General features: G+C 38.4%; 2 protein-coding genes across 3 annotated transcripts in view; one reads left to right on the top strand and one right to left on the bottom strand.

The window, feature by feature from the left end:
• The window catches only part of LOC132793289 (GTP-binding protein Di-Ras2), a 38,764-nt gene that overhangs the window by 18,724 nt on the left and 2,515 nt on the right, over nt 1-17,525 (top strand). The window contains exons 3-6 of the mRNA XM_060803084.1: nt 2,934-3,101; nt 3,677-3,786; nt 10,702-10,892; nt 17,353-17,464. Of these exons, the coding sequence (XP_060659067.1) occupies nt 2,934-3,101; nt 3,677-3,786; nt 10,702-10,892; nt 17,353-17,464 (581 nt within the window). The remainder of the gene's footprint in view (nt 1-2,933; nt 3,102-3,676; nt 3,787-10,701; nt 10,893-17,352; nt 17,465-17,525) is intronic.
• Nucleotides 8,214-9,685, bottom strand: LOC132790161 (microfibril-associated glycoprotein 4-like). 2 transcript variants are annotated; one of them, XM_060798611.1, is made up of 3 exons: nt 9,483-9,685; nt 8,473-9,432; nt 8,214-8,414 (listed from the first exon to the last, which is right to left on the bottom strand). In XM_060798611.1, exons 2-3 carry the CDS (start codon nt 9,324-9,326, stop codon nt 8,294-8,296), a joined length of 975 nt encoding a protein of 324 aa, XP_060654594.1. In that variant the 5' UTR covers nt 9,327-9,432; nt 9,483-9,685; the 3' UTR covers nt 8,214-8,293. The 2 variants fall into 2 exon arrangements, with proteins under 2 accessions (XP_060654594.1, XP_060654593.1); XM_060798610.1 differs by having other exon boundaries at nt 8,473-9,426.

Here is a 17,525-nt window from a genome sequence, read left to right as displayed (position 1 = left end):
AGCAAATGAATGGCTTGGGGAGGGGCAGACAAGATGGGAATGATAATGCTTGTGGCCATAACGAAAGTTGATTAAACATTTAAGTGCTAGAAACGCAAATTGAGCATATGTAAAATGCTGTAAATGGTAAATGGTAAAATGCTTGAATGAAAGGCAAATGGATTAATAGTGTAGCTGGCGACGCCGCCTCCTTGTGGCAACAATAAGCGCTCACAACTTGGGCATGCTTCGGGACTGGAGACTGGAGACTGGCAGACAGGCTGTTAGACAGGCTTGCTCATTAATCAAATTTACACACTCTGCCTCAAAACTGTGGCAGCAACTTCAAAATATCCGAGCACACACACATGCACGCCCGAGTGCACAACATGTTATGGATATTATCTGCTTTGATGGTACAAGGAGGCGGCAGAAGGATGCCAGCTCGGCCAACTTACTTTTGATGGCACATCCTTCAAGCTCGCTATACGAGCTGATTATTCGCTGTTTTCAAAGTTGCCCCCAACATACAGACACAAACACAGATACCGACATCGACACAGACACGCACACAGAGAGAGAGAGAGAGAGAGAGAGAGACGCAGCAGCCACAGTACACAACGCCGACTCGCCGCAAAAGTTGTAACAAAAAGTTGATTAATAGGTATGATGCTGCTGCTGCTCTGCTTCTACTTTTTGATGCTGCTGCTGTTGGTTGCTATGGCAGGACGCAGGCCAAATTGATGTTGACTAAACTGCGTTGAGGGCGAGGTGAGGCGAGGCTAGGACGTTGGCGACATTGACACCCTTGGTGGTGGCGTCGTCTGCTATCATCGACAGTGTCATCATCGCCAGCATTTTTGTTTTAATTAATTTCATTTTAACGCTTGATACCGTGACCAAAATGCCTCAAGCCCCACACAGCGGCGGGTGCCTGCAACTAATGCTTAAAAGTTGTACCCAAAATGCCAAAACATTTGATTGAGTTTACCAGCCGCAGGCATGCGTACTTTCAAAGCAAAGCTTTGACATTGCGCATACGCCGCGTACTCTGCCCACAAAATCAATTTCGATACAAAGTATCCTACTTCCTTTCTCTTTCTGTCTCTGTCTGGTAGCTGGCGGACATTAACTAAAACCCCGGACATGAGGTTGCGTTTAACAGATTGTTTGCTGTGCGTTGTTGCATCCCGCTGCGGTCGCGACCATCAAAATGGGCCTCATACACACACACACACATTACACGCATTACACACGCAAAGTCGAGTTGAGTATTGAGCAGCGTTAAGCGTTTTGTGGCCACAAACAGCGCACGACCTTAATGGCAATATTGTGTCAACGCAGCTGGAGGACAAAGCAAATGCAAAAGATGGGGACCTTGGAACAGAGATATTTCTCCGTATAAAGTATGTGTTTATATTGCGCGCATTTTCGCGCAATTTTTAATAAAATTACTTGACCAACGGTCGCGGCACTGCAACAATGCACTACAAATTGCCGAACAATGGCCTCCAACCCAAACAATGGACCACTTTAGTCGGTTGCTGCTGGCTGTTGGCTTCGCCTCATGAATGTGTCAGTTGGGTGTCGCTAAAAACCGCGCCATCGCTAAATGCTCAGCTTTTGTATGCTGTTGACATTGCGGGCGGCCAATTGTGGAAAACGGTGCCCCGTGTTGGCCCCGTTTGGCTCCCTGGCTTGGCTAAGTGTCTGGGGAACAATGCGTATCGCGAGAGAGAGAAATACTGTATTTATGTATAACAGATGCTGACACTTGGGATTATTTGGCATCAACTGAGCATTGAACGACAACGAGCACATCTACATCGAGATAACATCGCTCGCTCTCTATCTCTCTTTCACACTCATTCCCCCATTAATCTGTCTCGCTTCATCATCATCCGGCTGTCTGCCAATCACAGTTCATTTGTGGGTTCACTGAGGTCGCTGTCACCGACAAAATTCGATGCCGCAACGGAACCATTCAAGAGCCGTTCAATTTAAATTTCGAAATTAAATGGCAATTTTGCCAGATTTGTCTAATACACTTTTTAAATCGGATTAAAGCGTAGACTCGTATAAAATATAAAACAAAAGCCTCAAGAGTGCAACATGAAAAATGAGTTTTGAATATGAACAATGCTTTTGGCCTGTGCATAAATAAATGTTATACATTTCTTTTCAATTGTTTTTATAAATTTAAACTTCAAGGCATAAACCCATAAACAACAGTGAGAGCTATTTCTAAGTCTATCTAGATTTTCAATTACCATTTCGTGTGGAATGCGTGTTTCATATTAAGTAACTAGCTTCAACATGCTTCGATTACTTCTATTTTTTGCCAGATTTTCTTCGGTTTTCTTTTTTTTCTTATACCCCAAACAATAGACGGAATCCTCTTTGCGGCCATGTTTGATAATCCATTTCGTATCAATTACCTTTTATTTCATTTTATTGCGTTTCCATCGGCCAGAAAAGCATGAAATCAATTTGTGAAATAAATTTCGGCCATAAACTTGCTAACAGGATAAGGATTGCAGAATTTTGGAATATAAATTTGAATTTCTATGTGAATTTGCAATTTCAATTTAAATTAATATTTCTCTGTAGGAAAATTATTGCTTGACCAGCTTGTAGCACGCAAATCAAGCTGTTTATGGGGTTAATGTGCTAGAGAAAGGAGCATTAAAAGCATAGTTCACTTGGCGTATACGTGATGGAAGGCATCTCAAATATTAAAGGGCCTTGAGCCTACAGATCAATCAATTTGCTCATACGTAAACGCAAACACGATGTCAGCCCTGAATAAATTTACACTATAATGTATTACTTTGCATACTTTGTTTTCATTTTCATGGACCAAACATTCAATTATCCCGCCTGCGCTTTGTGCTTTGTTCTGGGAAATACATGCGAGTATATTGTATTTAAAATGTTGTTGTTTTTTGTTGCAGGTGGACATTTTGGACACATCCGGTGACATGCAATTCCCCGCCATGCGACGCCTCTCCATTGCGACGGCACACGCCTTCATGCTCGTCTATGCCACAACATCCGCGCCCAGCTTTCAGTGTGTTAAGCAGTGCTTCGAGGAGATTCGCGAGCAGCGTGCCGACTTTCAGGTGGGTTTGCATTTTCAATGCAATTAGCAGCACAGCGTTGGAACTGGAGCTGACAAGCGACGTTGTTGAATGGACAGCAAGAGCAACAGCAACTGGCAAAACATAGAACACGAAAAAAGATATAGAAGAGAAATACGCATACGCCGTGTAAACCGATTTCAATGCCCCAAAGCAATTAAAAATATAAAACTTGTCCCCAAGTCGTTTGGGTCTCTGAATTTTGGTTTACGCTGGTTGCTTTTCATAAATCTATTGTTGTTGCTGTTATTGTTCCTTGATGTTGTTGTTGCCGTTGTCGTTGTCAACATTCTTTCTGCGTTGCTGTTGCTGTTGTTGTTGTTGTTGTACTTTCGCTCGCGTTGCGCTGGCATTGTGAGTGTGCGAGAGTGTCAATTATAGCCGAGCCGCCTTTGTCTAGGGCTTGACTACGGCTTTGAGCCGCAGCGGCAACCAGCACAAAACGCAGCGGCAGCAGCAGCAGCTTAGTTGCTGTGGAGAGCTAGCTGCTCGCCTTCTTCAGGGTTAACGTAGTATGACTAATTCTCATCTCGCATCTCTCATCTCTTCATCTACAGGACATTCCCATTGTCATAGCTGGCAACAAAGCGGACTTGGCCAGCTCTCACAGAGAGGTCAGGCAAGAGGAGGTCACAGATTGGGTATTCTGCGAATTGCCACGACTCAGGTGAGTTTTGCGACACAATCCCCTCTGCTTTAATTTACCATTTCAACATTTCCTGCATCGACAAATACCAAATGCCAAATGCAAATGCGAACTGCAATTAGGGCAAATGCGAACAAATGCTGCATAATGAAAGCGTCACAAGAACCGCAAAGCAGCAATTTTCATAAGTAATGCCAAGTAATAGTAGCAAAAAGCAAAAACCCAAAAAGCGCAATAAAATGGGCCATAAATTTGTTCACCTCCCTGCTCCCGCCCAAAATAAATGTGAAACGTGGCTGCAGCACGAAACAAGGATCCGTGTACCCCAAAAACAGCAGCAACAACACAACAGCAGCAGCAGCAGCAGCTGTTGCCGCCGACAAATGCAATTAAATGCAACAAATGAAATTAAGCGACAAAAAGCGTGACTGCCAGCCATGAGGTGGCACTTTTGGGGCGTGGCACGCCTCGTTGGTCGCTGCCATCGTCAAAAATCATTTGGACCTTGTTAAATGCCATTTGCTAGCGTAAGCGCCCGGAAAAATATGTTTTCCATTGCATTGCAATGGGCACGAAAAAACAAGTCGCGAAAATTGCATTTGGACAGTCCCAAAGCTCTAGCTACAACTACTACAGCATATTTCCCTCAAATAGAGACTGTAAAGAATACACTCTAATTGCCACGCACTTGGCGGCAACTTGAATTGATATTCCCCATTTGCTTTTCGCCATTTTCCCATCTTCAGCCATTGTGCAAGGCCGTTCAATGCACTCGACGGGAGAGCGACATAAATGCGCTTTGCATGCTAAACAGCGTGAAAAAGACGCTGAGTCTGTGAAACTGAGACAAGGATGCATGCATATGCATGAGCACCATGTCCTGAGTAGCTAGTTCTACATCGCGACAACGCTTTCGAGTGCCAATGCTCTCCTGCTGTTCATTGAACATTAAACTTATTAAAGATTGCCCAAGAATTTCCGACAGTTTGTGGAATAAATAATGTGCTCAAATTAAATCAGCCTTTTTTAACTTTTTTTCATTAATGTGGCTAGAAATATATTAAATTCCAAAAACAATTGAATGCATTCTTGCTTATTCTTAAAGAAAACTTATGCTAAGAAGATAGTATATTAATGTCTTGGTCTTTGAGTAAATCTCACAATTAATATTCAGTATTAATATTTTTGTTTAGCAAAACTAAAGATACATACATATATGGTATTATTAATATACCAACTTATTATATCAGAAAATACAAAAATATATAAAAAGCTTTCTTGGTATACTATTTAATTTGAAATATACCAGATTGTCAGTCAAAACAATTAAGTTGCAATGCCCATTTTCATTTAAATCAAAATTATTTGTTGTTATCGTTATAGTATACCAAATGATTACACCAAAAAATACTTTAAAATATTATAAGCTTTTTTTCATATATTGATATACTAAGACATTCAAAATATACCAGATTGTCAATCAAAGCATTTAAGACTAAACATTAGAAACTGTTTCATCTGCTTTCATTGCAAGCTTATGAATTAGAGAACTACCTTAAGTAATAATAAATAAATCAACTATTGAAGTAAATTAACAAAGGCAATCAAATAGTATAAGAGAACTACATTATTCAGATTACTCAATAGCTTAGTTAGGTCACTAATTGACAAGAACTTGGGAACTTTTAATCTTCTACCCTGTGGATTACCATAAACACTTTGCTTGAGAAACTTAACATCTTGTGTTAAATTAAACAAAGTCTTTTTGAACTTCCACGCAACATAAACAAGTCAATGCAAATCTTGCGGCGGAATTGCAAAGTTGATACATTAATCTTTGAAAATTTCAAGTTTATACTCTTACTCATATATAGTATATAATAAATTTTATGCGCATTGGAGGCGCGACAAATTTCCAAGAATCGAGCTGTGCGCTGTTGAATTCAACACGAAAACTCGGCGTCGACAGTCAAGACGACTTAAAGTTGATTTCCGTTTGTCGCTGTCGTTGCTCACATTTACTTCTTCACTTGCTATTTACCTTTGATGAACATCGAACAACGTAGTACACATAATTGTGTCCTTAATAAACTGCACGCTCATAAAAATCACTTAAAGTCGAGCAGGAGAGAGGGAACGAAGTCGGGTTGATTTGCCACCTGGATCTGGGCAATATGGTGGCCGCATTTACCATAAAGTTCACCAAGGTAGCTGTGCTGGGGTGTCAAGGGGCGTGACTCGCTCGTGTTGCTGTTTAAGCAAGCGTGTATAAACTTATTTAAAACCAAGTGAGAGGCGAATACACGTTGCGCATATTACAACCAGCAGATACTCAGTAAAAAGTAGCACTCCTCCTGGTTTTATTAACTATGATAAAGTGCTGAGACTCTCGATGAATACAGGGCATAATTATATAAAAGCGGACACGCAAGAGGCGCACGCACTCAAGCACAGATTTCATAGTATATATGTACATACACACACTTTGATATCCATTTATACATATAGTTATACTGTATATGCAAATACATACAAATCTCGGTGGGATTAAACATTTAAGCAGATTGATGGTGTGGCTGCAGTGAACGCACCTTGAACTTTTCGCCTGCTCTCCACCTGACCGAAGCAAGCCCATGCCATCGTCCGTCTCTTTCTCACACGCTATCTCTGTCTCTATCATCTCATCTGTGGCCGTTGCACCTGCCACTGCTCATCACACATTTCCACTTCACGTGCCAACTTTGCACTTTTTTTCCTGGTGGTTTAAGCCTCTGTGGTTTGTATCTTTCTGTGTTCCCTGCTCCATGGCTCTTAACATGTTGCAGTGGCAGCAACAGTGGCAAGAGAGCGTTGCAATTTGTTGCTGCATGTCTGTCTGCGGTTAAACGCTTCACGAGTGCATAACCCAAAGTGCATTTATCTCTCTCAGCTGCCATGTTTGCAATTGCACAAGTTGTTTATTTAGCACACAATACCAAAAAAAAAGGGGGAACAAAATAAAAGAAATCTTTTGACTATTTGCCAGTTCACTGATTTTTAATGCAAAACTGCTAATAAACAAAACAAACAAATAAACAAACGCTCGCACTTTGATTTACTGCAATTGCACTTATTACATTAATAATTCATGCTTTTTTGCCAAGCTAGCATATATTTATGCCATTAAATAATAAAATATGTGTGTGCAAAGCCAATAAATCAATGCACGAGTTTGAGATATGAATAAATATTTGCGCATGTTGTACGTAAAATAAGTTTTGCTCGGCATCTCAGCAACTGTTTTGTGTGGCATTTGAGTCCGTCACACCAATAATTGGCCCACTATTCAGAACTGAACTGTTAAGTGGGCCAAGCTTGCAAGTTGCGAACACGTTGCGTATACGTAACTCTGGCTAAATGCATGATACGACTAATTTAGCCATTTAGAGCCATCGTTAGCTGTCCAACCTAACTCTGCCAGCAGCATGTTGTCCTGTCAAAGAGTCACCAGCATTGCCACTGTCTCGTTTCGCAATTCGCTTTCGTGTCTTGTCGCCTGTTGTCATTGAATGTTCTTTCTCGCTTGTAGCACCCACAAAAAAAAAAGAATTTCTACACCGTTGATGTGTGCCACGAGGACGTTGTAAAATGAACATTTTGTTGAAATTGTTATACTATTTAACAATGCAATCGCATAGCACAGTTCAGTTCTCAATTACTCGGTTCTATCGCAGGGCATTTTACAGTCGAGTAATACGCCCAAAAACGTGCAATTTCAATTTACACATTTTCTGCTTTTACAACGCTTTCTTTTTTATACCCTATTCCCATTAAAAATGTTTACAACGTCATACCCGCTATGCAAATGTTTATCCGGACCTATAACGTATAAATATTTTTGGTTAAAAGTGTGTCTTAAAGATTAAATTAGCTATAAATACCATAATCTTGTATTTCTAACCAATAATACGTTTATTGCTATTTAAAAGTCAATTTCGTAATCATATATTTTTTACTACTGTTTGCTCTCGCTGTTACTTTAGACTTTTAAACGAAATATAAAAAGATCTATTGAATTTGTCAATTGAAAAGTTGCGTAAATGCAGATAGAGAATATTTAATCCACCGGAACTATACCAAAGATACAAACACACAACATTTTGCTTATAATTAAGTTGAACTCTATTTTGCGCGCCCTTTTATTCGGATTTTTTAACATGTTTTCCAAGTGATGAGTGCTGAAAATTTCGTAGCTAGTATTCCACAATTTCAACGGAAAGAATTCCATTGTGGAAAAGACAACCAAACCGAATTTAATGATTGTCATACTTGAAAAAGTTGTCAAAACCGCTAGCCAAGCTATTAGTTCGTTACGTCTTATATACGTTTTAGCCTGCTTTTTCCACGATTTATTTAAGCGTCAAATATGGCTGACTAAGCCTGCAATTATATTACAAAAAAGACTAAGCTTCACAGCAAACATTTTCCGCAATTTATTAACTTTGTGGTTCTAAACTCGCGACACACAAATACTGACATTTTATAAAGATCAATCCCTCGGACGGATCATCATTTTGACAGCTCGCAAAGTCTTGTATCCCTTCCATCTGTACCACCAGATGCCTTGCTTATTCTCTACCTCAGAGTGAAAGAATTTGCCAAATAGATTGCTGTGAAGAGCAATTGAATGAAAATGCCTTTTTTTAGTCAATTTATATTTAAGTCTACCTATTAGCACATCGATCGTACCATCCGCCACTTGAATAGTAAATGGCGCAATTTCCTTCAAGCCATTTATCGTTATCCGAATCGAAAGTTGTGAATTTCTGCCCAATATTGTAGGGCAGAGCATCTCCAAGATCTCCCTCATAAGATCCTAGATCCTTTAACTTATAAGCCTCCTCTTCGCTGCCAATGATAAAATTGTTGTAGTTGGCTTTGCGAACATTATTTTGGAAATCCGTAAGCTCAATATGCAATTCATAGCGTTGATATGTTGTCATCTGATACAATACCTCCAATCCTATGAACAACTCTCGCTGCAGATTACCAAAACCTTTGCGATAATCAAACCAGTTCCTATAAAAATTTTCACTACCATCGAAACGATTCAGAATCACTGCCCAACCACTTTCATTACACAGCACTCGAAGTCTACCCACATTGGGCACCATTATCTCGTTAATATCCGATGAATTCTCGTAGCCAAGACAAGTTAGAGGCAACTCTTCAATCTGAAAATCATCTGTCTGGTTAGCATAACTGAAGTTGGAGGCTTGGAATGTGAAAACATCTCTAGTTTCATTGCCAATCGAATCAGCTTCCATTTGGTTCGAACTGTTAAAGTTCGATTCTTTGGAAACCTCAATGGTCTCATTCTTTTTGGCCTCAAGCAAACCAGCTCGTTTTCCGCTTTTCTTGTTGCTGTTGTTATCAGAACAAGTTCTTTGCTGGAGGAGCATAATCAGCTCATCCTTTTGTTTGATTCTCTCATTGTACAAAATCGCATTAGTTTGAAAATTCGCTAGTTTCCTTTTCAATGCTAGAATCTGTTCATTTTTTAGATCGAATGAAATCTTCATAGAAGTTAAGTTGGATCTTTGTTTCCTCTATGGTTGGGAGCATAGGCTTCAGCATTTTGAAACAATAAGCATCGCATGGACCATTCGACTCACCAATTTCCTTCAGCTCGAGAAATAAATTGAAACATATCTACTTTAGATTTTTAGAATACTTACATAATCACTTGTAATGCCTTTAATCTGCGCTGTAGCAGATCCAAAAAGCAGCAAAAACTTTAGAATAATCACGTAATTAAATTGCATTTTGTGTTTAAAATCAAAATAAAGCTTAGTACTAAATGTCAGCTTTATTTAACATTTTAAAATAACTGCTTTTATCACTAACTGAATTCTCGTTTCTCACCAAAAAAAAAAAAAATAAACTCAATATTGTCTATATTTCTTGACGTATTATACATATAATTCAATGTATATGAGTAAAGTAGATAGTAAAACAAAAACAAAAAAATGTTTGGTGTTAGAATCGATGCAGGGCAACTAAGTTTCTAATTTAGATGTGGTCTTCTTTTTGGCTTCATTAAGTTCACAGCAACGGAACTTAGTTTCGCCATGCATATATTTTTCTTATATTATGTTCTTTTCTTTTAAACCTCGATGATGCAAAAAAAATGTCACGACAGATCTGAATGCAATATTTTTTAACCAAATTGAAAATAGTTTTTATGTGTGGCGAGAAATATCACGTGCCACACTATTTACAGAGAACAAATATAAACTAAAACAATTTTGCAAATAAGTAAATATTATTGTTATAGCTCTGGATTAGCCTTATATTTTGAGCTAAGATTGATTTTAGGAACTTTTTCTGTCTTTCAAAAAAAATATATATAAATTCTATTATTTTTTATTTTTTCAACAAATTCGTTAGTTTTTATAAATATCTCAAAACAGAAAGACAATTTCAAAATCATTCTTAGCTCCAATTAAAGATAGAATAGAATTCATATTTAATCAAAATAATAACATGTTTTTAAATAGTGTAGCACTTTACAATCTATAACATTTTACAATTTGGTGATCTAAAATATTAATTAAGTTTCGTCAAAACAAAATATTATATTTAAATCTAGTTCTCTTCACATTGAATATTGAGTATTTTCCTCTTTTTTTTAAGATTAAGTAAATTTAACTAGCTTGCATGTAGTTTTTTGTTTTTAGTTGGCATGTAAATGTGCATGATTATTCCAGGCTGGCTACTTACAGGCACACGCGTTACGTATACGTAATGTAGTATTTGCACAGACATACGCATTACGTATACGTAATTTATGCGGACCGCTGTTGGTCTAAAAACTTTACAACTCTTTTTGCATAGTTTGGCAGTAACCTGTACGTTTTTTCACTTTTTCGCTTTTTTCGCCTTTTTTGCTTGCAGGGCCAAAGTGCTTGAGTGCTCAGCGAAGGAGGACACCAGCGTGACCGAACTGTTCAAGACCCTGCTCTCCCTATCCCGTTTCCTGCCCGCCAGCAGCAGCAGCGGTGGCACAGGCGGTGCCGGTGGCGAGGCAGCGCCCAGCGGTTTCAAACGACGTTCCTCCGCCTACGTCAGCGCATCGTCCAGTCGCAGTAAGTATCGCACTCGAGTTCCCCCCGCTAGAATGAATTTTGGAAAAGTTTTCAACGTTGGTTTTTATGTGACGACGCAGAAAAAAAATGACACTGCCAAATTGTTTGGCTGCAATCGACATGAATCTGCCACATAGTAGGAGAATGTGACATTCAGATACCCTATAGACAATGGTGAAGTATACAAAGATATCCATCAGCTAAGCTACTCGATGTGGCTTTTATAATGCGCATACAAACGGTAAATGTTGCAACTTTGCCAACCGGTAACTGACAACGGAAATAATTTCGAACTTGTCTGCCAGAAAATGCCTTTGTGTCTGCTGCAGTTTCAAATATCAATTTGCTATTTTATTGCAAAAATAAAAGAACGTTAGCAACCGAACATGAAAAATCTTGCAGACGCATTCATAACTGAAAAGTTGGGCATCAAAAAGAAATATCTCAAAATTTATAGAGTTCAGAAATTAACGATTTATGGAACCGTAAACAGCTGACGCCGACTTCGCTGTGCAATCAGAGAGTAATTAATGCCAAATTAAACTACGATGTGCAATAATTAAGCATATTAAGTGCGTGGCTACCTGGAGTGTGTGTAAATATGCACACAGATAATCCGTAAACTCGACAAACAATAAATATATATATTGCGCAATTATTCCACAATTTCTGTTGCCTGTAATTGCGACTTTAAATTGCTGAAATTCATCTAGGCAATTATGCCTTAAATATGGCATGTACAATTGAAGTTGTAAGCGCACCTGTTTCTTTTTATCTACAAGAAATTCAGCACGTCTTGGCGTGTTTGGCGCGTTATATTTCGAAATCAGCTCGCAATTAGCAGAAATTGAATTGAGTTTTGTCAAAAACGTGTACATAACATTGACAAATTGTCGACAATTTGGCTAATTGAGTGTAATTAACATTCCTCTTGCCTGTGTTGTGTCGTATGGCAGCGCGGCTTCTTCTGCATTTGACCCAAATTAATTGTTAAAATTTGGCAAACGAACATGAAAGAAGAATAATAATGATAAAGGCACCGAGCACAAGTCCCTATTCTATTCCTATCCTATCCAGTTGTTGCCAAGACAAACCCTTTTCATTATTTATATTTATACTCGTATCATGCGGCAAGGCAATACACCGCCAAAAAGAAAAAACAGACTTAAAAACGAAGAAAAACAAATTAGAAATACAAAAACAAGCCTCACGACAAAGGATGAAACAAAGAACAGGAATACGCATAAGAAAATAAGTTAGGAACGCATAAGAAAATAAGTTAGGAATTGTTTCTTGTATTTGAAGTGTTTTTTATTTGCTCAACTCGTAGCTTGTAAAATCCAAGGCAAGCTTGTTAAAATTTTACACATTCTTTGCCAAATAGTTGAACAACATTCCTTTTGAAAGAATTCTATTTTGTTTAACAACTAACAAATTTACCCCCAAACAAATAATCAATTCAAACAGATAAGTTCTCATATTGAAGCGGATTCATGTTGTCAATTTCGCATATCTTGCTGTCAAGAAGTTTTTTTTCGAAAAGTTTGATTGCAAAAATTATTGAACAAATCGAAAGAGTTCTATTGACATTTTTAACATAAAATACCACCAAAAAATTTGCATATTTATAATTAAATTGATTTGGCCAACGGCAATAATGCATTTACAGTTAAATATGAAATTTATATTGAAATTCATTTTATTGTAATCATTCACCCACATTAAATTAACCTTTATTATGTTTGATAATGTGCAAAAACATATTGCTGCTACTGCTGCTTTAATAGGATTAGCTCACATTAAATTCTATAAATTTAACTCAGACTATAATTAATTGGAAATTGATCTTGTTAGCCTGCCCTTTTTCCAAAAGAGAGAGAGAGTGTGGCAAACGGACAAAACAATCTATTCTCAGACATTAATAAGATTCCATCGAAATGGAAAGTCGAACAAAAGTTGAGCAGCACGTGTATTAATTATGTAAATATCTTGACCTTCTAATTAGCCGTAAAAGCATTTAATTTCCATCACCCAGGTATATTATCTCATTAAAAACTTTGTTGCCCTGCACTTTTGTATGTGTTGTGAGTGAAATATCCGAGTTACAGAAGACAAGAAGTTTTCAATTTTCCTCGCAACGCCTGTTACAAATATAAATAAACAGTTAATTAATGCTGCCGAAGTGGCACGCACTACTCCCGCGGCCACGCCCACTGCCCAATGCCCATTGCCGAACGTCTCACGTCCGTCGCCTCGTTCCATTGGGGGTTTCAACAAAATAATGAATATAATTTCCGTGCTTAAAAGTTGTTAGGATGCTTGTGTCCAGTCTTCAGCCCAGCACTCCACTCGCTCTCTCTCACTCTCTCCTCTATGCTATGACGACCAGGCCAATAATTTATTTGTTTGCTGGCGGCATTTGATAAAATTTAACTTGGGCAACCCGCCGACCCTCTATGCCTCTTTCTGCCAGCCCGCAAAAGTCATATAAATGGAAGTGCAAAGTTGGCCGAAAGCAAAGCAAAGTGGAAATTAAATGCAATTTAAAGCTTTAATGGCGCTGCTCGAGTGAGAACAGTTTTCTTATTCTATTGTGCGCCCAAAATGCTGCTACACAATTTGTACTGCCTGCTGTTCCCTTTGTGTGTACACACCCATACATACATACATAACATACTTGTAGTTACACACACATGTGCTCACATTAAATGTGAGTAATAAAGCGACAGGCGGCAAATTTGTAAATTATTTTTGGCCAAATAGAGACAAGCATTGTCCAAGTCCGACAGCAACAACTGTCGATGACAGCAATGCTCACGAATATGTTTGTGTATGTGGGTGTGCGTGTAGAGGGGAATAAGGTGGAGGGGGAGGTTGGTACTCTGTATTGATGATGCCTGAATGGTGAAGGTCAAAAGCCAAATGGAAGCAAATACTTGTGACAGCTCAATTGACAAAGAAATGTCAGCATCGATAGCATTAAGTATGTGCATAAGTCGGAGTACTCCCTTTCAATACCCATACACCTGATCCATAGCAAACATAGAGTATTTGGGGAGGAGGGCGGCGAGACAGAAGACCGACCCACCCACATCAAAATCCAAGTCCTCGCGCCACTACAACAAATACGAATATGTAAGTCTGAGCAGTTAATCACGCGAATTGAGGCCATGCCAGGGCCACCGCAAGTAATTGCCTTAAAAGTGCTCGTACGCTACGCCACAAAATGCAAAAACAAATCACTCACGTTTTGCTTTAAGGTGTGCTACTTAATATCCACAGTTCTATGTGTGTATGTGTGTATGTGGGTCTTTCTACACACGTGCTGAGAACTCAATGAGCGTGTGTGAGTGTGTCTGGGTGATGGCGCATAAAAAATAGCTGGGCGCGTAAGCGCTTTGTGAGCACCCAAAGCCAAACAGCCAGAACAAGGAGCACCACACACATCGTCTGCTCCTATGCGTAGCGTAGAAATAAGTTCCTCTCTCTCTACCGTCGACCCTCCCCCCTTTTGCCGCAGTGACGAGACGAGGCAACGTAATGTGGTCTGGGTCTGTGGCTTTTGGGGCCGACGCGTCGCAACCGCAAGCAGTTTTATTCACAGTCAGCCAACTGAAGCCGTAACTCAATTGAAACTTTTACATGCTCGTTTGTAGTACTATGAAGAATGCCACACTTGCTGCCTAGAGTTTTGCATACGAATATTTTTGTATCACAGCAAAAATGTTATTTAGCAAACATCTTTACAGCTGGCGACTCGCTCATGTTTTTAAGCCATTTGAAACACCAGCCAGCTAACCAACCAGCTCCATCCTGCTGATGAAAACCTTTTGTGTAACCAGTAAAAACGGAAACGAAAAAAAATTTATGAAATAAGTAAATTTACTCGTGCTGTCAGCAGTGCTAGTAGACCAGCAAATACTCTGTTTAGAACAGTTTTGAACGAGCATCTAAAAGTATATTGTATTTATACATTCTTACTTCATTTACTATAGATTTATTACCGATCAAATATATTTATTTTTATAATATTTTAAATATGTTTTACTTTCATAAATAAATATTGTCAGTGAACGAAAATATATAATATTCCGCTTAAAGTAGAGCACATTTTTCAATGAACCCTTGAAACTATATTTCCTTTGTTCTACTTTGTCAACCCATTTGCTACAAACAAATTGCCGAAATTGGTGTAATGTTACTGACATTTTGAATATATTTTACCTCTATGTGATAAAAACAAAATTACTCATATTGTCAGTAGAATTCGTATACCCAGCGATTCTCTTTTAAAAATAAAATAGCTTTTGTCAATGGGCACCTGAAAGTATGCTACAGTTTTTGAGTTATACGTTGTCAGCCAATTTGCAACAAACAAATTAACGTCGCTCTTTTTCTGAAAAAGTATATTTAATTTGTACTATTCTTTTAATATTTTTTCTCTTTCATGTGCATAATACCCCTCTTGACTCTCAATGGGTATTAAAAATAAAAATATAATTTAAATTTGGGCTGTTCGGTCTGCCTCAAAATACTGCCACATATGCACAATTTTTTTCTCTTATGGGGAGCTGAGCATCGCCCCAGACTCTAATGAATACAGTCGGCACAAATGGTTCCGTAGTCTTATTACTCGCAGTGTTCGCAGTACTCGCATATTCCATCTATGTATATGAGAGTGTGTGTGTTTGCCTTTGTGCCCGAATGGGTTTACTATGTGCATTTGTAGCACAGGCGTGTAATAAGCCAAAAAAAAAAAAGAGAAAAACGAAAAATGAAAAAGGCAACACAATGTGCGTGTGTAATGTATGTGTGTGTGTGGGTGTGTGAATGTGTTTGGTTCGCAGCGTGTGGCGAGGCAACACACAAAACTCGAATTTCCCATGATTCTAGCAGTTTTTGAGGCATTTTTCGCGCGTTTTGTGTCAGCGACAGCATTTTCATCGCATCAAACAACAACCAAAACAAGAACAACAACAAGAACAACAACTAGCGCAACAATGGCACTGGATGGCATTTTGTTTGCACTTGACACAACTGTACGCGAACACACTCGTATTTGCCTTATGCATATATTATGAGGTTGCAAAGTTCAACGAAATATTAAATAATATACAATTTTAAAGAATACATTTTGTACCCGGTTCCTTTGGGTACGTTTAACCAAACCACCAAATGGCAAATTGATGGAAACCCCATGAGAAATTCATTTAGTAACTTTACTTTTATCATTAAATCCAAACTGGAAACTTTTAATTTATGAAGCTCATTACAGCTAATGAAATACTTACAGAAACTTGCGTTCTTTGTAAGTAGAAGTTAAACTGTCTTGATGATAGCTGTCCTGGGTCTGTCTGTCTGGTCCAGTAGCAAACAAGGCAAATCTATTCTTTATTAGCAGCAGTTTTCTGCTTTAACGCGCAGCCTGTCGCTGTTGTTAAATATTTATTCATCATCATGCTAGATTACACCTTTTGTTTCAGGTTGAATGAAAGCGCTTTAAATGGATATCAAATCAGTTAATCAATATGCGCAGTTTAATCGAATCATTTAGCCTTAGAGCTCAGACGTCTGTTCTCTTTCTTTTCTAAGAATTCTGATTACAAAACTGTTTGGCGAGAAATGAAATGAAAACATTGGGAGTATGGAAGATAATGTGTTATGTCTGCAGCTTGTTTCATTTAATAGAATGTCGTTAAAAACACATAAAGTTTGAGTTACTCATGGGAATACTAAATTTTAACTTTATAACAACATTTTCCTTTCATACTTTCTTGGGAAGCAAGCTCAAGTCGCAAAATTTCGTAACAGTAGCAGCAGAGAGGAGAAAACTTTAAAATTAAGTTGGTTAACCATTCATCATGGTTTCATTTAAATCTACCTCAAGTCGGATCCATCAGAAAACAGTCAACTGGGAAATGCATTTCCTTGAACGCTGAGTTTTCTGTGTACTCTGAGATCTCTGAGGTTTTTGGTCTCTCGACATCTCCCGCATCAGCATCAGCTAATTGCTGAAGGTAACTTTGCCAGAAATCGATGCAGCCGTATTTCACTGAATTGTCAGTTGCCTGGCTACCAAACATGGAGTTTGAATTTCTTGCCATATCCTTTGATTACGCTGAGGCCAGTAACTGCGTCTCTCGGATGAGCGGCTCTTTGGCTTTTACTCTGCATTATTGCCAACAAGGACGGAAGAAGAAAACCATCAGCATTGCAATGTAACCTGGAAATTGGATTTTCATATTTATATTCGCATTGCCATATATATAATATTTGTAACCACTCTGTGTTGGGGGAAATTGTCATGCGTGAATCACACACACAAAATTTAGAAAATGTTATCATAATAATTTGATATTATTTGCATATGAGTTGATGTTTAAATTGCTCAACCAGTTGAATTCAAAATTGAAAATATGCACACATTTTAATAATAGAATTTTATTTGTTTCGCTTGCAGATAAAAATCGCATGAACAGTCCCGCAGTGGGCGGTGATAAAAAATCGAATCTGGTTGATGCCGTCGATGTGGCAAGTACCAGTGCAGAAGCCAAATTAAAGCCACGTTCCAGGTGAGACAACAGCAGCAGAATAAATAAATTGCTTGCATGATATCTCCCCAATACTCACTAC

The sequence above is a fragment of the Drosophila nasuta genome, chromosome 3 (genome assembly GCF_023558535.2).
Source record: "Drosophila nasuta strain 15112-1781.00 chromosome 3, ASM2355853v1, whole genome shotgun sequence".
Lineage (NCBI taxonomy): Eukaryota > Metazoa > Arthropoda > Insecta > Diptera > Drosophilidae > Drosophila > Drosophila nasuta.
The sequence above is the reverse complement of the archived record's forward strand: the minus strand, read 5'-3'. Positions and strand labels throughout refer to the sequence as shown.